The sequence below is a fragment of the Camelus bactrianus genome, chromosome 1 (genome assembly GCF_048773025.1).
Source record: "Camelus bactrianus isolate YW-2024 breed Bactrian camel chromosome 1, ASM4877302v1, whole genome shotgun sequence".
Classification (NCBI taxonomy): domain Eukaryota; kingdom Metazoa; phylum Chordata; class Mammalia; order Artiodactyla; family Camelidae; genus Camelus; species Camelus bactrianus.
The window spans coordinates 120,200,090-120,221,751 of record NC_133539.1 but is presented as its reverse complement, the minus strand read 5'-3'; the positions used below and the strand labels follow the sequence as shown (position 1 = coordinate 120,221,751).

The following is a 21,662-nucleotide window of genomic DNA, read 5'->3' as shown; positions in this document are numbered from 1 at the left end:
TTCTTTCTCAAGTGTTCGGTAGAACTTACCAGTGAACCTGTCTGAGCTTGGTGAGTTTACGTATTTTGGAAAGCCTGATGTTGAGCAAGGCTGGGTCCTGGAGTGGCTGACTGTGCAGCCCTAGGGGGTTAGAGTCTGTTGCTGGTCTGCTGGTGTGTGGGGGCAAGTCTTGGGGCAACTGGTTGCAGTTCCTGCCCAACTGGAGCCAGTTCCTGCCCACTGGTGGGTGGGTAACCCCTTATCACTAATAGGCTGGGGGAGGACTCCAAAATGGTGCTCACCAGCACCAGTGTCCTCAGAGACAAGCATCTCAGAATGGCTGTCACCAGTGTCTGTGTGTCTGACATGTGCCCTGGGGGAATCACATTTGCCTCTTACCTCTCCAGCAGGCCCTCTAAGATCAGCGAGTGGGTCTGACCCAGGCTCCTTTCAGTTTCCTGCCTTTGCCCTGGGTCTAGGAGTGTGTGAGGTTTTGTGTGTGCCCTTTAAGAGTGGAGTCTCTGTTTCCTAGAGCCCTCGGCTCTCTCGTGTGCAGTCCTCGCTGGCCTGCAGAGCCAGGCGTTCTGGGGGCTCATCTTCCCTGCGCAGGCCACCGGGGCTGGGGAACCCAAAGTGGAGCTTGGTCCCCTCACTTCTTAGGGAGACCCTCCACCTTTGTAATTATCCTCCAGTTTGTGGGTCTTGACTAAACTGCATCTTTGCCCCTCCTCCCTGTCTTTGTGAGGTTACTTCTTTATGTCTTTAGTTGTAGAAAATCTTTTCTGCTGGTCTTCAGGTCATCCTTACAGACAGTTGCTTTGTAAACAGCTGTAATTTAGGTGTACCTGTGGGTGGAGGTGAGCGCAGAATTGTCCTACTCCAGCATCTGGGCCACATCAAAGCTTAAGTTGTTAATTTTAGATCTCTGCTTCTTTTCTAATGTATGCGCTCAATACTGTAAATATCCCTCTATACGCTGCTTTTACTGCATTCCACAAATTTTGATAAGTTGTATTTCATTTAGTTCAAAATATTTAAAATTTTCTTTTGGGGTTTCTTCTCTGACCCATGTGTTATTTAGAAATGTGCTGTTTAATGTTCAATTATTTGGGCATTCTCCAATTCTCTTTCTGCTGTTGATTTCTAGTTTAATAGTATTGTGATCTCAATGCAGACATTGCATGATTTCTGTTCTTTAGAATTTGTTCAAGTGTGTTTTATGGCCCATAATTCAATCTTGGTGAACATTTCATGCAAGCTTGAGAAGAATGGTGTTCTTGGATAAAATAGTCTATAGACATCAATTATATCCAGCTAATTGATGGTGCTATTGTGTTCAGTTGTCCTTACTGATTTTTCTGCCTTCTGGTTGTGTCCATTACTAGAGAGGTGTTGACGTCTCCAACTGTAATAGTGGATTCATCTATTTCCCCTTGCAGCTCTGTCAGTTTTTGCCTTTTGTGTTTTGACGCTTTGTTGTTAGGCACATGCATTTAATGATTGTTGTATCTTCTTGGAATTGACCCTTTTATCATATGTAATGCCCCTTGTTATCCCTGGTAATTTCCCTTGCTTTGAAATATGCTGTCTGAAATCAACATAGTTACTCCAGCTTTCTTTTGATTAGCGTTAGTGTGGCAAATTTTTCTCCATCCCTCTCCTTTTAATCTGTGTGTTTCTTTATATTGAACGTGAGTTTCTTGTAGACAGCATATGGTTGGGTCTTACTTTTCAGTCCACTCTAGCAGTCTGCCTTTTAATTGGTGCATTTAGGCCATTAACATTTAAAGGAATTATTGATACAGTTGGGTGTATGTGTATCATATTTATCACTGTTTTCTGCTTGTTGCTCTTGTTCTTTGTTCCTATTTTTGTCTTCCACTCTTTTTCTGCCTTTATGATTTAAATCGAGCATTTCAGGTGATTTTGTCTAAGATGGTCTTTAGTTTTCCTTCACTTTTGAAGGTCCCTTTTGTAGGATATAGGATTTTAGGTTGGTGGGGTTTTCTCACAACACTTTGAACATTTCACTCCACTCTCTTTGTGCTTGGTTTCTGAGGGGAAGTCAGATGTGATTCTTTGATTCTTTATAGGTAAGATGTTTGTTTTCCTCTGGTTTCTTTCAAAATTTTTTCCATTATTGTTGATTTTCTGCAATTTGGCTGTGATATGCCTAAGTGTGCTTTTTTGTTTGTTTGTTTGTTTGTTTGACATCCTCCTGCTTGGTGTTTTCTGAGCTTCCTGCTTGTGTGGTTTGGTGTCTGACATTAATTGGGGGAAATTTTCAGTCATTATTGCTTCAAATATTGGTTCTGTTCCTTTCTCTCTTTCTTCTCCCTCTGAAATTCCCATTACATGTATGTTACAACTTTTGTAGTTGTCTGACACTTCTTGGATACCTTATTCCATGTTTTTCAGTCTTTTTCTCTTTGCCTTTCTGTTCTGCAAATGTCTATTGACATATCCTCAACCACAGAGATTATTTCCTCAGCCAGGTCTGGTCTGCTGAGGAGCCCCGTCAAAGACATTCTTCAGTTCTGTGGCAATGCTTTTTATCTCAAGTATTTCTTTTTCTTTCTTCTTCAGAATCTTTCTCTCTCTGCTTACATTGCCTATCTGTCTTGCACATTGTCTACTTTTTCCAGTAGAGACCTTAGCATATTAATCATAGTTATTTTCGATTGCTGGTCTGATCATTACTACACGCCATGTCTGACTCTAGTTCTGATGCTTGATGTGTCTCTGCAAATTGTTTTTGTTTGTTTGTTGTTGCCTTCTAGTATGCCTAGTAATTTTTTGTTGAAAGCTGGACATGAGTTACTAGGTAGAGGAACTGTAATAAATAGGCGTTTGATAGTGGTGGTAAGGTGTGGAAAGTGAGAAATGTTCTATAGTCCTGTGGTTGGGTCTCAGTCTTTTCCTGAGCCTATGCCCTTGGACTGCGACCTTCACAAGTGCTGCTCGGTCTACCCCACGTCTCTAGTGGGACAGGATGGCTCGAGGGGGCTGGAGTTGGGTGTTTCCCTCCCCCTGGGTCTGTTAGGCTCTGATAAAACCCCAGCAGGTTAGCTCTGGTAAAACAGTTTCTTTCGAGGCAGGCCTTCTGGAGAACACAATGCTCTGACTGCTTTTCCCCACTCCCTGCAGGAAGCAGGAGGAACTGTATATAAAATAGATAAACAACAAGGTCCTACTGTACAGCACAGGGAACTATATTCAATATCTTGTAATAACCTATAGTGAAAAAGAATATGAAAAGGAATATATGTGTGTATATGTATGACTGAACTATTATGCTGTGCAGCAGAAATTGACACAACATTGTAAACTGACTAGACTTCAATAATAAAAAAAAAATTATAAGAAAAAAAAAAGAAGCAGAAGGAGATTGTTCTCCAGTCTCACTGTGAGAACCTGGTAGAGCTCCTAGAGGTAAAACTCACAAAACTGGGCACGCCCTTCCAAGACTGGGCCCTTCTGAAGTCTGTCACTCTCAGACATGTCTGCGCGGAGCCTCCAGCAGCTGCTCAGTTACTGTTTAGTTTTCCTGTGCCGGCACTGGTCCCACGAACGTTTCTCCTCCGCTAAGTGGTGATTCTCTGTAGACACCTATCTGTCTCTATAAGTTTTGGAGGCAGTGGTTTGCCCTGTAATCTCAACTCTCAGATATATCTAAGAATTGTTGGATTCCAGCTTGTTCAGGGCTAGGGTTAATTGTTAACATAGAGTGGCGACCTCCAGGCTCCCTAAATGCCAGGTTGGAAACCAGAAACCTCAGCTGTTTATTTTTTGACTTAACTTTCTTATTTATTAGAAAAACAGCGTAAGAAAACATTTGAAATCTCCGTAAGACGACCTGCCACGTTTTCACTTATTCACATTCTTTTCTGGTCTTTGTTCACACGCATACATGTTTTATTGAGCTATTATCATTGTAAACACAGACACGTTTTCATTATATGTTTGTTTAGCATAGCTATCTTTTTTATTTTAGTTTATTTTTTTCTGATGGAGGCACTGGGGACGGAGCTCAGGACCTTGTGCGTGCTCAGCACACACTGCACCACCGAGCTCTCCCCTCCCCCCAGCATAACTATCTTTTAAAATTTTGCTTGATGTTCCACCTGGTCTGTATACATGTTCATAGCTTTCTTCATATTGGATATTGTTTGTTTCCAACTTCCATCTGTTGGGATTTCTTCTCCCGTTTCAGCTAGCTCCACTACTAAACACTGAGTACTTTACATCAGATACTTTCATTTCCAACTAGTAGATGAAGAAGTTGAAGCTTAGTTGTGATAAATAACTTATCCAAGGTTATATAATAAGTGTCAGAGCCAGGATTTCATATCAGGTATTTTAAAACTCAGAAGCCCACATTCTTGATTTCCACGGTATGTGTCACTTCAGCTGACTTTTTCCTTCTTGTAAATGACTTCCTAAGATAAAGTCCCAGAAGCATAGTGTTTGTGATTCATAATACAGATTGTCAGACTTGTTTTTCCCAGTAAGAAATTACTTTCATTACCACTTTCCTAGTTTATTTTTTTCCAAATTTAATATTTTTAAATAGTACCCGTTAGTGTTTATTTTCGACATAAGTTCAAAGTCTTTCATAGTGTTTGTTTATGATGTGTTTTCTTCCTGTTTAAACGGGTTCTTGTTTGTGGCCTGTTTATAACTGTTGTCTTGATGTTTATATTTTGCATGTAAATTTTAATTTATCAATCTATTTCTTCTATTATTTTAACAGCTTCAAATTTTGGAAAGTTGTTTCATCAAATATCTGATACCCAATTATAATTTATTCTAGTTTTTCTAACATTCAATATTTAATTCCTGATTTTAAGTTTGCTTTTTATATGTGGTGTAAGGTGTTTAGACTTATTTCCAAATTCTTATTCAATCATCCCAATATCACTTAGTCAATCAGACTTTTCCTCTTGTTGTTCTGAGTGTAGTAACATAAACAGAATATATAGGCTTTTGCACAGTTAATTTGGGCTAAATCTTGGTTCAAGCTGTTGGTCTCCTTCAAGTCTAGGGGTAACCTCTTTTCAAAAAAGAGCTGGACCGTCTCCTCTGCTTTCCCCAAGTGCTGAGGAGTGTGGTACCGAGAGCTACCATGAAACAGCCCGAAGCTCCCCCCCACCCAGCCCCACACTCCCGTCACCACCCCAGGAACCCCAGGCCGGGGGACGTGGGCCCTCCCGCCCAGTAAAGCTGCAGGACACAGGAGACTCAGCCAGATGTCTGCCCCGCCGAGGGTGCGGATAGAACAGGGCAGTGGCGCTTGTGTTCGTAACCAGGACGCAGCTACGGCTGAGCTGGGACCGTCGCCAGCGGAAAAAGGGCGCACAACTAGTGAGCCATCTGCCCAAAGCAGAAGGGGACAACAATCCTCAGTGCCTCCAGGAGGAGCAACGGAAGTGGAGACACCAACCGTTTCCCTCCACGTTTGCCGTGCCGCGCATGTGGGGGTTGGTCTGGGAAGGTCACCGTCGTTCTTGATCGTGCACTGCCCTCTCACTGAACACATGGGCCACTTGACTGTGCTGTGGGTCACCTACATCTTGCCGCCGTGCTGGGTGGAGAGCATCCTCCGCAGGTACTCAGAACCGCCGGCACCTGGACCCCTTGGCCGGCGCTTTGCTGTTTCCCCTTGGTGAGCTTGGCTGTGCCTCTCCCAGAACGTACTTCCTGGGCCCTCCGCGGGAGAAGGTGGCCGTTGGAATGTTTTCTCTAGTGCTGTGTTTCACTTCAGCTTCTTTCTTTTTATTGTTTCTTTTGCTCTTTGTGCTGTCATTCATTCTCATTGTCTCCAGCCCGTCCTAATAGGGTTGTTCTTTTGACTTGGGTGCCACGGCTCCTTGGTCTGTCACCTGTTCTCTCGTTCTCTAGTGTCTTCCTCCGGGGCGTCCTCACCGCCTTGTGGGCCCCTAGGTCTGGGTTTTCCCTCCTGAGCACTGGCAGATAAGAGCCCGGGGGTGATGGGACCCCATGTAGTTATGCTCCCCCACCAAACCCTGAGAGACGTTGTGTCCGCCATGCACTTAATATTCACCAAGAACCTCTACATCGCCCCCACCTCTGAGTACATCTTCCCTGGAAAACTTGACCTGTGGTTCGTTTCTCCATGTGCAGCCTTCAGGTCTTCATTCTCTAGAAGGTGGCTCTTCTGATGACTCTGATTGAAGGTAGTCTGACACGGAAATGGAGGGGAAGTTTCCCCAGGGCTTTGAAAAACAGTTCTTTGCTGACACCCACTGAAGCTTGTTTTAGAGAAGTTGGTTTTCGTTATGGAGGATGGAGAAGGTACAGCCTAGCCAGAAGCCGTGAACGTTCCAGAAGAGGAGAGAAGTTACAGGTGCTCCACTGTCCTTCTCTCTCAAGACTGACAGACGGTGAGGACGCCTTGTCTGCGCTCCTTCCCTCCGTTGGGGTCTTTGAGCCACAGTTTAAAAGACTTGACTTCCTCAGCAATGCATGTTTGGCCCCCAGAGATTTCAGATATGCTTTTGAGAAGAAATCTGATACAAATTTGTAGAACATAATCGGAAGATTTTTCAGATTACTTATTTATATATAGATGTAATTAATTTATTTTCTACATGTTTATTTGTTCATATTATGTTATTACATAATGGATTATCTATTACTTCTATTTTATTCTTTTAAAATCAGGAACTTGGAGGGAGAGGGTAGAGCTCAGTGGTAGAGTGCGTGCTTAGCATGTACAAGGTCCTGGGTTCAGTCTCCAGCACCTCCGTTAAATACAATAAATAAATAAGCCTGATTACCTCCCCCCACCCAGATAAAACAAAACAAAATAAAGTCACCAGTTACTTCCTTAAAGAAATGAAAATAATAAGGTCAGGAACTCTATGTAAACAAATGAAAACCAGTAACAGCCTTGTTCTACAGCGATGTTCCGGTGGAGGCAAAGACGAGCACTGAACCCTTTAACCAACCTGGACCAGATTGTCTGCGGGAGGCTTTTTCCCCCCAAGTTGGAGTGTTTGGATCGTTTGCAGCTCATTTGCACTCAATATGTTGGAAATGCTTTGAGATCTGCCCACATTCTGTCAGCCCTGAGGGAGAGGGAGGGAAAGGCACGTGGGAAGTAAAGGAGGCTTCCTTTGACAGGAGGGAGAGAAAGACTCAGAACGCACCTGCCTTTGTCCCCTGCCCAGGGCTCTCCAGGTGACCCCAGACCGGGGACACCGGCACCACCGTCCCCTGGGAGCTTGTTAGGCAGTGCGTGTTCTATGGCCCGACCCAGACCTGCTGAGTTGAACCTTCTGGGCGTGGGGCCCAGGGGTCTGTATTCAAGCCCTCCAGGTGACTCAGTGTCCCGCCCATGTTGGAGAGCCCCTGCTCCGGTCTGACCACCCAGACTCCCCCTTGGGCTGCTTTGAGTTTTTGTTTAGTTCTGCTGCAGCTGCACAGAAGACACCACAGTGGTCTTTGAGGGTCTGACTGATCGGTTACCCTTGTCTTCAATGTGTGCTGGGAGGGCCGGAGCCGGAGGTGGGAGACCCAGTCTCCAGTCTGTTCTCACCGCTGACTAGCCCCGGAGTGCTTCCTCACCATGAAAATGGAACTTCGCCATCTGCTTCCTCTGCTTTATATGACAGGAAGAGGAAGGGAAATAGTGGATGTAAAAGTGGCTCGAAAACATTCACACGTAACAAAGTGCAACGTGGCAGCCAGATAAAAATGTGTCCGTGTGGATCCTTTACCTCCCCCAGAAGCCCCCGCGAGTAGTGCTGTAGTCAGCATGGCTGGCGGCGTCACTCTGCACGCCCAGCCCCGTCCGTGGGCGCATAGTGGCAGCAGACACCGCACATGCAGGACTGGAGATGTGGAAGTGCGCTAGGTCCGGGAGCACAGCGAATAAAAAATAGCTTCCATGAGACCCAGGTCTTTAAGATCAAATGTTTCCTGGGTTTTTCACTGTAGAAGAGATAGGCAAAGTGTTAGAAATGGCCGGGAGAAGGAAAGGAGGGGGAAACCACGCACTTAACTGCTCAAGAACCACCTGCAGTCATGGTGCTTGGGGCCGAGCCCTCCCAGGTTGGTGGTTCTCAGTTTGCCCACAGGGCGGCAGCAGTGAGCCGGAGGCGAACAGAGCCTGCGTCCCTTAAATACCCGGGCACTTCGGGGGCAAGTTTCGTCTTCAGTTGTGAAGACAATTTCCCATTCAAAGAAGAGGAAGATGGCATATTTAAGCTCAAGTGTCATGGTCCTTGGAGCGCCCATTCAGTGTCTTAAGAGAAATTACTGGGGTCTACAGAAAGGGGCCCCCGTCAGAGCCCTGGTCTACAGTCACACTGCTGTGAAGATAATAGCTGGAATTTTTCTAAAGGAAAAATCACAGCCTGCAGTTCCTGGTCATTTACTCAGCTCAGCCTTGAACCTCAGCATCACCCTGAGCTGCCACCCCACGGGTGCTTCCCCCTGGCACGACCCCAGGGGCATCGAAGCCTGGATGGTGGACGTTCGCTCTGAGCTGTTGGAGCTACAGCGCTGTGGGGCTTTACATCATACCAGGCTGGGTCGTGGACCAGCTCACTTTAGCATCAACAGGGGCAGAGGCGGAGAACAGGAGGCTTTCTGGGAGATGAAGGTCTCCTTGGAGTCTCTGTAAATTCAGGTTATGTAAATTAGACAGAGCTAGGAGCTATTTCTCCTCCTCATGTAAAAGGGTTTAGACAAGAAAATCACAAAATCCTTGAGGTCAGGTTTAAAACTATTTGGAACTTAGAAGGTGGGGGTGTAGCTCCATGGTAGGGCATGTGCTTAGCATGCACGAGGTCCTGGGCTCAATACCCAGTGCCTCCATTAAAAAAAAAAAACTTTGAAACTTCACAGCGTTTTTCTGGGCATCCTGTCAGATACATGGAGAAACGGATACCATGCTTACTGCTGATCACTTAGCCGCTCCCTCAGCTCTGCTGCACGGATTGTGACGTTTCCTCTGCTGACCAACTTATCCTGCCTCCTTTCCCAGTCACGGGGCTGTTATTCTCCCTGACAAGTAAGGAGTGACAAGATCTTTTATTAAAAAGATCAGTAGGTCTATATATAAAATGTTAAATGTATCTACTTGCCTCTGAAATTATCTTATTAAGAATACCTTAATAACAATCCTTTCATTTTATTGCAGAAGACACTACTGTAATAGCCCAGCTAGGAAGGAAACACAGCTGACTAGCAAGCTGAATCATTTAGCAAGATGGAAAAAAAGAAGTTCCTTGTGTGCGAAAATATCTAGTGATTGACATGTTACCAAATTTCCACAAAATAGATTTCCACGTAATTTAGACTTTGATTTCTTTTCCTCACAGATCACAAGAACCTTCCTGATCAGGATTAGGTTGGGAGGTGGGGGGGACATTTTTCATTATGGAATGAGCAGCGGAGGCTTCCATAAGGCCAGTAAAAGACCAGGATGCTTATGTGAAGGTGGTGCCCAGCAGCGCTCCCCCAGCGGCACCCCCCCAGCGGCGCCCCCCCAGCGGCGCTCCCCCAGCAGCCCTCTGCCAGCAGCGCTCTCCCAGCCGTACCCGGCTCCCTGTCGGTCCTGGAAGCCCTTGGCTTTCACTCTGCATGCCATGGGGAGTCACTGGAAGATTCTGAGCGAGATTCTTGACTGGCTCAGGCTTTACCTGGATCTCACAGGCTGCTGCTCCAAGGAGATGAGGCTGGAAGAGGGTGGGGCCATGCAGGGGGTGCGAGGAGGCCCGTAAGGGGCCCCCTCTCTCTCTGACTTCACCTTCTGCCGCCGTCCCTGGTCCCTGGGCTCCGGCCCACCACTCTCCTTGCTGTATCTGGAACCACCCCAAAGGCTTCCACTCGAGCCTTTCGCCCGAGCAGTCCTCTGCCTGGAGCCTCTTCCCCAGGCGTCCACGGGCCTCCTCTCCCTCCTCCTTCAGACCCCACCTTCTCTCTCCCGAGCCCTTCCTGGCCACACTGTTTAAAATCAGTCCCCACCCACGCCAGGCCCCTCCATCTCTCTCTCTCCTCCTGATTTCCATCTGACATCCTAGTACAGGTCTTACCCACCTCACCATGGGGCTAAGTCCCAGTAAACTATCCTAAGTTGAAACTGTCCTATGTCAGAATGCACTTCATCCCCCTCACCTGCCGAGCATCGCAGCCCAGCCTCGCCCACCTCACGCGTGCTCGGAACACTTACACTAGCTGACAGCGGGGTAAAACCCTCTAACACAAGGCCTCTTTTATAGCAGAGGGTTGAACTTCTCATGTAGGTTATGAATACTGAGCTGAGAGTGAAACAGAGAACGTGTTTGGGTCCAGGTGGTCGTACATGTCCTGGTGGTTCGCCCTCGTGACCGCGTGGCTGCCGGGACCGGAGGCTGCCGCTGCCCAGGCTGGGAGAAGGGGTGGTCCTGCATGTCCAGCCCAAGGGAAGGTCCAGATGCTAAATTCTGAGCAGTTTCCACTGAATACCGATTGCTTTTGCACCATTGTCACGTCGAACCACCCTAAGAGGGGACCGTCTATAGCTGATTGCGTCAGTTTCCCCGTTCGTCTGGCGGGGGATGGGGGTGGGGATTCCACTCGCAAGGGCTGGGCCCCTTCGCTGCTGCATCCCTGGCGCCTGCACCCAGAGTCGGATGCACAAGGGCTTCCTGGCTCTGTCGTCTCCCGGCCCCCATCTCAGGGGCGCTAGGAAGCAGGATGTGGAAACACATGTCCACCTTCCTGTTGGGCCCTCCCTGGAGTGCAGTCTCACAGTCAGGTGCCCTCCATGGGCAGGAGGTCCATAGCTCCCTTTTCAGCCAGGGCACACACCTCAAGTCACTGTTTTGTCTATGGTCCAGGCCCTGGCCAGCCCTCCGGGAGGGTCTGTTGCTGGATTTCCAAGATCCCCTGACTTCCGGGGCCCTGTCGCTCGCGGGCAGCCCCCTCCCCACTCCTGAGCCGGAGCCAGCACACTGCCACCTGTCCTTCCATCCTGATGCCTGAGACCAGCCCTCCAAAGCCCCCTCCTCTGCCTGGGCTGATCTTTCCCGAGAGAGACCCTGTGTGGGACCCATGCAGAGGGAAAACCAGAGTCTGCAAATTCAGCTAAAATGCCTGCTATTTCCCCGCTCTTTGGCGGCGAGGGCAAACTGTGGTGCCTATTTTTATTACAGTGCCTCACTCTCTCCTCCCTCGTTAAGCTTGCTGCTTTCCAGCGTGAATACCTACTCAAGTCGGCCTGGCCTCCTATTACGGCCCTGCCTCCGTTCCCGCAGGAATGACTGTCACTCACAGCTCCCCTCCCAGGCTCCTTTTGTAAATAATCTAAATTTATTTTCTCAAAATAGAAAGAAAGGTGATACCTTGCTGGTTCTGCGATTTCCTTGTGTTGCTTGATGGCACGGCCCTGAGATGTAAACAGACATAAACCAGTGGCGTGCAGTTCTTATCGGAGAAAGGAGGACACTGGCCTCCACTCCCAGCTCGGGGACCTCCCGACCTGCCTGCCCCGGGCCCTGGTCCAGCTGCTGCCCCACCACCACCCCGGCCCTGTTTCCTCAGCTCTGCATGAGGCCACGGCCTTACGCTTTAGAGATTTTGTGACTGTGACTTTGAAGATGAACATTTTCCCCGCAAACCTCCCTGCGCCCCCATTGTCATCATTCTGAAACCAGAGATGGAAAGGAAAACGTATTTTGAGACTTTTTTAAGACTTATTCCTTGCTGGTCTTCAGAGGCCAAATCCAGATAAAAAAGCTTATCAATTATATTTTTGTTCCTGCTCCAAAACTCGTGACCAGTCACTCAAAGGCCCCTTGTTCTCATTTTCACTCACTGTTTACAGCGTCCCCGAGGAATGGGGGCACATCCTGGGGCCCAGTATTCAGATGGTACCTTTATTCCCTGGGGAAAAGGAATAGCGTGAGACGGGGCAGAGTGGGGACGGGAGGGCACCACTTATTCTGAGAAGGATCTGAATTTGCAAGGCCTCACAGAGCATCTCAGGTCCGCGATCAGTTGCTGAAAATCATTATGATTGCTTTTGTTTTGGGAAGCTTTGCATGCAGACTGCAGCGGCCCAGAGCGTCTGTGTTGAAATGCACACACAGGGGTTCTGAGTCAGACTTGGGCAGGGTGCATTTTCTCTGTAAAGAACAGGAATATGTTCTTCCATTTGTCTCTGGTGTCTTGCCACTTAATTGGACTCCTGGGTGGTTGCTCAGCCACAGGAATTCTCCACAGGGCAGGGGCCTGGGCATGGCACACCACCTGCCAAATCTGTGTGCTGGGGAGGGGCTTCAGCTCGGAGGCCAGGCTGATTTTAAAGGAACTGGACTGTTCACTCTAAAACACCTAGTAACACATAACTATTAGAAATTAAAATTCCGGGGGGGCAGGTACAGCTCAGTGGTAGAGCACGTGCTTAGCATGCACGAGGTCCTGGGTTCAATCCCCAGCACCTCCATTAAATAAAGGAACAAACAAACAAACCTAATTACCTCCCCTCCCCCAAAGAAATTAAAATTCCTATTCTTGGGAAAAAGAGGCACCTGGATGTGTCATTGTAAGTGACATGATTTACTTCTAGTCTCTTATAGTAGGAGCTACAATTGAGTTTACTTTCTGGAAAATCCGAGTTTACTTTCTAGAAAATTGCATTTCATTGCTGCAAAAGGATTTTTATTTCCAAACGACTGCTCCGAGTGTGCATTTTGGAGTCACAGAGACAGAGGTTGAGGAGGTGGTGGTGTGCAGTGGCAATCCTCAAATTCAAGGAGGGAGCAGGGAGTCCCGCGTTGATGGGGAGACTCCTTTCTAACTGTCCACAAACTGGCGTTTACGTAGAAGTCAGCAGTTGCTCTGCACTAAGTTAAAGAGCGCTGTGCTGGGTAAAGTGCGGCTTGCCCCCAAGATTCGTCACTAACCAGAGACACGCCGGGGGAGTTGTGGTTGATTCACCGGGTTTTTGTGGCCAGGACAGCCGAGCTGTATTATTAGGGTCACATAATTCCAGCTGCAGCATGTTTGTGTGTAGAGAGGGCAGTGCTGGGAGGTGGGCTGTGTCACAGGATCATGTAAAACCATCATTAGTACTGCCTGAATCTTAAGCTGCTGGAAGAGTGGGCAGTGACACACTGCTGTCCTGCTGGGAGGAGAATCGTGGCAGACGCTGGGTCTGTTTTAGAAATGTGCTGAAACCAGACTGTTAGCACAGTGAGCCATTTTAGACGTACCTGGCTGCGTGTTTGGAGAGAACACAGATCTTTCTATTAGGAAGGGTAAACAAGCTCTCTGAGCTGCAGAGTCACTGCGGGTGAGTTTCCTCACTGGATTGTTGAAGCCCAGCTGCGAAAGTTCACCCCTGGATTCAGGTGGGATTCAGCTGTTTTCTCCTCGCCCCATTCCCTTCTAGGTTTTCGGTCTGCATCATGTCTGGAGCCAGCCGGCCGCTGGCGCTTCTCCTCTGCGGCTGCTACGTGGCCGCCCTGGGGGTCCACACCGGTGAGCACTGCCCGGCCGAGCATCACCAGGCCGACCAGTACGTGGCTGCCGTGTACGAGCACCGGTCCATCCTGAGCCCGAACCCACTGGACCTCATCAGCCGCAGGCAGGCCTTGGAGCTCATGAACCAGAACCTTGATGTATACGAACAGCAAGTGATGGCTGCAGCCCAAAAGGCAAGATACGCTCCCGGGTCAGGGTGGCTGGTCCGCAGAACAGGGCAGATTGCTCGTTAGCCCCCATCGGTGGTTCCCGCAGCCCCTTTGGAAAATCAGCTGATAAGCTAAGTGGAATTAGTCAGCTGGCTGAGTCCTGCTACTCAGAGGGTGGTCCGCGGACCAGCCGCAGCAGTTGCCCCTGCCCTAGAGATGGAAGAAGTGAGAATTGGGGCCCTGCCCTAGAGCTGCTGATTCAGACTCCACACTTTAGCAAGGCCCCCCTGATGATGCTCCCCCTCCAGTCCCAGAAGCCTGTGGCAGACCCCTGTTCTCACGCCGGCTGTGTGGAGGAGTGGCCTGGCCGCTAAGAAACAAATGTGGGGGCCAGGCTCCCACGCCTGCCATCGTCTGGGCTGCAGGCTGAGCTTTGGGATTTTTCAAGGCTCCCCAGTGGATTCTGATGTGCAGAAAAGTCTGAGAGCCCCAGGCTTGACGGCCTCTCATGCCCTCGGAGGCCCTCGGAGTTTACCTGGGGTAGTAAGCATCCCCGGAGCTGCAGTTTGCTGCCCCCCGATTACACAGGACTCCTTTCTGGTCTCTGTGCCAGACCAGAGCAGTCTGAGAACTCAGCCCACACAGACCGAGGGCACCAGTGCCAGCCTCTCCTGCCAGGAAGAGTGGTGAAGACCCGGTGGTGTCAGTGCCCAAAGTTACTGTAGGAAGGTGACCTGCTGGGAGGAAGTCTGGCCTTTAACCCTTGTGGCGGTGGGGACCAGCCCACTGTCTGGACAGGAGGCACTCTCTGCGCCCTGTGTCTGCGAGTTCAGAGGACAGTCGCATCCTGCCAGCAAGTCCCGCCCAAACAGCCCCCGACTCTGTTCAGGGCGGTCAGGACTCCCTGGACGGCCACTGCCCACCACTCCAGTTTAGGGTCTAGCCTGTGGGACATACTTACATAACACACTAATGTTGGAAGGGCGCCCAAAGGCCTGGCCCACCGTCTTCTGATGGGCGACACTCTTGTCCCCAGCCTGCCATCAAGCTGCTCCTGAGAGCTTCCAGTGGCCCTGGACACGCTGCCTCCCAGGTCCACACGCTCCACTTGAGGGCAGTGGGAACTTATGGAAAAGGCTTCTTTTCTGTGAGCAACAGCCTCCCTCTGACTGTCACCCACTGTCCCATCCTCTGGGCCAAACAGAGCAGACCGAGTCCCTCCGCACGCATGCCGTCTTCCCCAGATCTGAGGGCGCTGTGGTGGCACCCGTCGCCAGCTGTATCCCCCTGTCCTTCCCATGGCCACTGAGAGATGCTGTTCTCACCCTGCCACCAAAGACCTTCCAGGTCACGTGTGGGCCCTGAGCTCCTGCAGCCCTCCCGGCCTGTCCGCCGAGGGCGGAGGAGACTGCCTCTGTGGTGCCAGGTGCTGCCCCCAGATAGCTTTTGACAACCACGTCTGGTTGGGACTCACAAAGCGCTTGCTGTCGGCCCAGGCTCCTGAGCCCTTTCCACACAGACACACATTGCCACGGCTGTCCCATCCTTGTGAGGTTAACTTCTCTAACCCGAGAGCAGGCGCCATGTGCGTGCTGTTAAATTTCATCAGTCCCGCCCACCGGGCTCTGTGGGCACCTTCACCATCGTCCACACCTCTGGAAACACCTCTTTTGTATCCGCTCTGACATCAGCATAAAAACACTCCAGGCTGCGTCCCCTCAGCCCTCCTCCTGACGCAGATCTGCTCCAGGGTGTTCTCTGCACGGAGGTGCTTGCTTGCACGGCCCTGACACCTCACCCCTCTACTCTCCATCCTGTCCTGAAGATGGTGCTAAGGCATGTGGCGGATGCCTCACTGAAACCCAGGAACTGTGGCCACACTGTCCCCCTGCGTTTTAGTCACCCACCCCCAAGTGAAACATACCACGGGTTTTCCTTGAACCCACGCTGACTGCGGGCATCACCCCTTCCGTGTCTGTGGTCCAGGAGCAGGGGTGGAGCTGCTGATCTGGGCATTTCTAGGGCTCGCAGATATCCCACTCCGCTCTGTGGTTGCGTGTGTTGAAGCAACCTCGAAGACAGGCGCTCCGAGCGTGTGTCAGAGTTTTACATCAAACTGCCTACAAGGGTGTTGGCTCCTGAGCAAGCCAGTTAAATCGTTTTAGTTCTCTCTTGATGGGAAGAGAAGGACTCTAGCTTAACGATACTAGGCTGGTCGGTCACCCGGGCTGACCTCCTAATCCCCAGGAATTTTTTATCTCATTGATGTCCATCAGCAAATTGCTCAACCCTTCATCAGGAACGTGAGTTCCTTCCTAGAAAGGACAGGTAATCGCGTCAGACCCGAAGCTCTGCCCCAGCTCGGGCTTGGTTCCTCACTCCTGGCAGATGCGTGTCCAGGAGACGCAATTTCATTTTCACGTTAACCCAATACATATACATAACTGTTACTGTCCCTAAGAAACCATTCATCGCTCTCAAAGTTTTTTTTAATCAAGGAAAATATTTGTCAAAGCATAATTTTCAAAAAGTTAAAAACATGTATCCTATACTCTCAAGTGTAGGTTGGTCTTGTGCCAGAGCTTTTATTTAGCCCATTAATTAACGAAGGAACCAGGAAGATGGTAGAGCTCATTCACAAGGGGATTTGAGGAACAGGAGTGTATCCGTCAGTCAAGTGAATGTTGAAATGGATCTGCTAATAGACACAAAACTGGCTAATGTTCTACAGGCCATAAAATTGTCTTTAGGGTGATCTTTTATTAAATAGCAAAGTCAAACAGTGGTACATTCACTGGATAAACAACCCTTGAGTGAGCTTGTTAATCAGAACCCCAGTATCTCTTGGAAAGCGTACATTTTTCAACTTTCTGTATTCCCAGGTTTGTGCTGATTTTTCATTATAACATGCAGTAAGACGACTGGCCTCACATTCTGCTGGAGGGCGTGTACGTTGCTGTAAGCCTTCTGGAAAGCTATTTGGCAACGTTATGTTAAGAACTTAAAATTTCTCATGCCCTTGACCCAGGACTTTCTCTGATGAGGCTTTATTCTAAAGACATAAGGGAGCGCCAGTCAAAGATTTGTGTACATCACTCGTTCAGGAAGTGTTTTGAGCACCTGTACACAGGCAGTCAGCACAGTTTTCTTTTTATTACCAAAAAAATTGGGAACAATTCAAATGTCCGACAATAGAGGATAAACTGGTGTCCTCTTAACTGTAACCCACAAATGCTATTTCTTATCTTTGGAGTCTTAATGTTCTGGAGTGAGAGAGTCAAGGTGGAAAACCATACATTTGTTATGGTCTCAATTATACACACACCTATAGAGAGAGAGAGAAAAATAAAAATCACCAATATATTAACAATACGCATCTTCATGATACACAATTATGAACTCCTCCTTTAAATTTTCTGTTTTCCAGATTTTTCTGCAATTAAACTTTTGAAGCTTTTATAACCAGGGGAAAAAATGATAAGAGTTTGCAGAGCATTCCAGAAATAAGTGACTCAAATTGCCTGTTATTTTAGATCACTCATCCTGCCCTGCCTGCCTCCTCCACCTCTCCATTGATAATGTTCCAGGGGTGATATTCCAGGCTTGACGCTTTGAGCCTTGTCAGCCCAGAGCGGCAGGAGGGCGCGGCCGGGCACTGCCCCGTGCGGCTAGGGTTCTTAGTTTGCTGCTGCCGTCACGGGGAGCCCGGGGTGTCTCCAGGTCTGGGAGGAGGACCAGGGTTGGTCAGGATTGCGATGGGAGCCTCCTCACTCCCAGCTGGAGAAACACCACTTGGATCAGGTCCTGGTTTCTGTGCTGAAATCAACGCACTGACTTTCACCCACCAGCCCGGTGGGTCCCAGCCTTGGCTGCACGTTAGGGTCACGTGGGGAGCTTCACACAAACTCTGTTTCCGGGACCCCACCCACAGTCTGTTGAAGCAGATTTTTTAGCGAGGGGGTCCCAGCATCACCCCTAAACAGAGTGTTTTTTTTTTTTCAGAAGTCCCCTGTCTGGTTTAGATGCATAGTGAAAATTGAAAACCACTGGACTCCAGGCAGCACGTCTGCTAATGAGCCCCAGATTCAAAGTCCTTTAGAGTCGCTGCCACCCCCTCACCTCCTGTCCCACTGCATCCCAACAAACCCCCCCCCGACTCCTGCCCCTCCCACCAGGCTCACTCATCCCTTCCTCCCTGACGAGCCCAGATACAGTCAGTGCTGGTTCCTGGGGGACTTGGTCTGTTCCCTCGGAGTCGGGCCGAGTGAGTCAGCTCCCCCAGGGCCGAGATCCCTGCCGAGTCCAAACTCCACCTTTTCACCTCTGCTTCCTGGGTCAGGGCTACTGCTGGATGGCTGTCGGGTGAGTGAGGGAGTAACTCCCATTGTCTGACCACAGACTGTCCGCTGGTGTTTGACTTACAGGGCGCACAGATCATAGTGTTCCCAGAAGACGGGATTCACGGATTCAACTTCACAAGAACCTCCATTTACCCATTTTTGGACTTCATGCCATCTCCCCACTTGATCGGATGGAACCCATGCCTGGAGCCCCACCGATTCAATGACACGGAGGTACATGAGGGGACCAGCCTTCCTCCACCACCTGCTCTGAAGGCATGCAGAGGTGAACCATGCCACTCGCCAAAAGCCAAGACATGCTGAATGAGACTGGGAGGCGACCTTAGGGTCCTACAAATCACACCCAGGCCTCATGTGCTCCACAGGCACTTCGTTTTAAAAGATATTTTTTCCCTTTAAAAGATTTTGATTTCAATTTAGATGCCCACTAGCAGAGCAAAAGTGCCTTTTTCCCCATCCTTTGGTCGATGCAAGATGGAATTCTAAATTTTTGCCAGTCTTATGAAGGTGAAAAATGACACCTTATTTTAATTTGCATCTGCTTGTCACTCATGAACTTGAGCATCCTCTCAAATGTTTGTGGGCCATTTGTCTTTGTTCTGTGAATCACCTGTTTGTACCCTTTGCACACTTTCAGGACTGGTTTTTTTTTCTTATTGATTTGGGTTAGCTGTTTACATATTATGGATACACCACAGGTACTCTTCTATTTTACAATTATAAGCAGAAGGCAGGGTTTAAAAATTCTGTCTATTTATACTTTTTCCCTGCCAGGTCCTCCAGCGTCTGAGTTGTATGGCTCTCAAGGGAGAGATGTTCCTGGTGGCCAATCTTGGGACCAAGCAACCTTGTCACAGCAGGGACCCAGGGTGCCCAAATGATGGAAGGTACCAGTTCAACACCAACATTGTGTTCAGCAGTAACGGGACCCTGGTTGACCGCTACCGCAAACACAACCTCTACTTCGAGGCGGCATTTGACACCCCCCTCGAGGTGGACCACATCATCTTCGACACCCCCTTTGCTGGCAAGTTTGGCGTCTTCACTTGCTTTGACATCCTGTTCTTTGAACCTGCCGCCAGGCTGCTCAGGGACCCTGAGGTGAAGCACGTGGTGTACCCGACCGCCTGGATGAACCAGCTCCCGCTCTTGGCGGCTGTGCAGATCCAGAGGGGCTTCGCCACTGCCTTTGGCATCAACCTCCTGGCCGCCAACATCCACCACCCGTCTCTAGGGATGACCGGAAGCGGCATACACGCCCCTCGGAAGTCTTTCTGGCACCATGACATGGAGAGCCCCGAAGGCCACCTTATAGTTGCCCCGGTGGCCAAAAACCCACTGGGTCTCGTTGGTGCAGCGAATGCCACAGGTAAAACAGACCCAGCCCACGGTAAGTTTTTAAAGATCTTGGCAGCTGGTCCGTACTCTGAGAAGGACGCTCAGGATGTCCACTGCAACGGTGCCACCGGATGGGACACGAGCACTCCTGCCACCTTCTACTCTGAGATGATGTATGACAATTTCACCCTGGTCCCTGTCTGGGGAAAGGAGGGCCACCTCCGAGTCTGCGCCAATGGCCTTTGCTGTCAGTTACTCTACCAGAGGCCCACTCTGTCCAAAGAGCTATATGCCCTGGGGGTCTTCGACGGTCTTCACACCGTGCACGGTACTTACTACGTGCAGGCTTGCGCCCTGGTCAAGTGCGGGGGGCTCGGCTTTGACACCTGTGGTCAGGAGATCACGGAGGCCGCGGGGATGTTTGAGTTTCACCTGTGGGGGAACTTCAGCACCCCCTATGTCTTCCCGATGCTGCTGACCTCAGGGATGACCCTGGAAACCCCTGACCAGCTTGGCTGGGAGAGCGATCACTACTTCCTGACGAAGCGGGGCCTGTCCTCTGGTCTGGTGACGGCTGCTCTGTACGGGCGGGTGTACGAGAGGGACTAGGAGGGTGCGGGGTGGGCTCTGGCCAACGCGGGGGCCGCCCCCTGCATGGGCACAGGCCGAAGTCCGGGGCACGTGGGCCACCTCTCCCCGCCCCGGAGTCCCTCCTGGGCGCCATAGGAAGAAGCAGGGAAACAGACTTCACCAGTGTCTCTTCCTCTTAAATACAAATTAGCAAGACACCTCTGGCATTTTTCTACTTGCATTTCCACTTTCCAAGCCACATCTTCCTCCGGTAGGGCTTTCATTACACAATTGTTATAAGAACTCAAACAAAAATAAATGTCAGTTTACACAGCCCCTCCCCCAACACTGACAAGGTATCTGACCAACCCAGGGTGTCAGCTGCTGGTGGGGTTCCAGGTGGAAAGTTGGTGTGTTCCCCGGGGCTGGTGTGGCTGGTGGCTCCACGGCGACCGGGCAGAGCCCTGTGCGGGGTCAGTGCCGTGCGGGGGCTGCCGTGCCCTGTGGAGCTTGGCTTAGGGCTCTTCTTTGAGAAGCTGACTGAGGTTGTGGTGTTGCTGCCGCCCACTGGCCTGAGTTCACAGTTCGCTTTCCAAAACCGAGAAGGGCTGACAGCGGCATGTCTGCCTGTCAGCAGGTTATTGGTCGGTGTCTTACGTACTTTCAGACTTGGTCAGTCTTGTACAAGTCGACTTTATGGAAGACACAAAGAGAAGTTGGCGAAAACTCTGGCTGCACTGACTTGGGGGAAATGCCAACTCATTAGCAAGATTGGTACTGCTGAAAAGGAGAATGCTGGCGTGGGGACATCTGCAGAGAACGCCAGGCTCAAACGAGATTCATTAAATATACTTAGCCTCGCTGATATTTAACAGGAAAATGATGAGGGTCAGCCTGCGTTTGAGAAAGGAACTCAATTCTCTGGTCCAAGAACTGGTCCAGGATTCCTGCAGTCTAAACAAGAAGAGATGGCAGACATGCTAATAGTGCTCAGGATCCTGGAAGAGGTCACACAAGCCCCAGGGAACACACCAACATTCCCCTCCACTCAGGCATCCATTTCAAAGGATCAGCACCTGAGCAGCACTGAAGCCAGTGGCAGCAGGGCCAGCCCCTCCTTTAATCAGAGTTCCTCCAACTTCACATTCTGTGCCCAACAGTCAGCTCCCCCATGGTCAACTTCTCTCTTCAAATATATGTTATAATTCTTAGATCACACCACGAAATGACCTCTTCCTTTATTCCGCAAATGCTCGGTTGTGTCCTCTAGCGGTGAAAGCAGGGTGGTGAGTGAGGGGAATCTCACTTAGCTCGAATATTCCCCGGGCCTCGTTTCTCAAGACGGTGTTCTAGCTGTGCTGCACCAGCCATAGACGTGAGCTGTAAAAGCTGCTCTGGGCATGCATGGACACATGTATCTGGACCTTCTTTTCCCTTCAGTAAAATCCTGGGCACGGGATATCTTGTTGGTGCAGGATTTGTAGGGTTAAATTCATTTTTCCAACATGTTTGTACCATTAAAAATTCTCATCATTGATATAAGAGCACCTGTTTCTCAATATCAAGCAGAATACACAGCAGTCTTCTCCTGGCTGTCGTGTGTCCAGATGTTGCTGGAAGCTGGCCTAAATATGTTCTTTGGGTTTTCTTGTGTTTTCCTAAACAAAATGTTGCCCATTGAGTCAGCAGTCAGAGCTCATTAGGACTCAACGTGAGAAACGTGTCCCACCCGCACAGTGGGAGGCCAGGGGCGCTGTTTCGTGGCTCT

General features: G+C 49.7%; 1 protein-coding gene across 5 annotated transcripts in view; it reads left to right on the top strand.

Annotated features, from left to right (window-relative positions):
- Positions 1-21,120, top strand: part of BTD (biotinidase) — a 31,775-nt gene extending 10,655 nt beyond the window's left edge. For 4 of the 5 annotated variants that reach the window (XM_010966048.3, XM_010966049.3, XM_010966045.3 and 1 more), the window contains exons 2-4: positions 13,385-13,649; positions 18,050-18,199; positions 18,761-21,120. In XM_010966048.3, coding sequence (XP_010964350.1) covers positions 13,401-13,649; positions 18,050-18,199; positions 18,761-19,933 — 1,572 coding nt within the window. In that variant the 5' untranslated portion in view covers positions 13,385-13,400 and the 3' untranslated portion in view covers positions 19,934-21,120. Of the gene's footprint in view, positions 1-13,384; positions 13,650-18,049; positions 18,252-18,760 lie in introns of all 5 variants that reach the window. The other variant, XM_045524877.2, reaches the window with a different exon arrangement.
- The last annotated feature ends 542 nt before the right edge of the window (positions 21,121-21,662 follow it).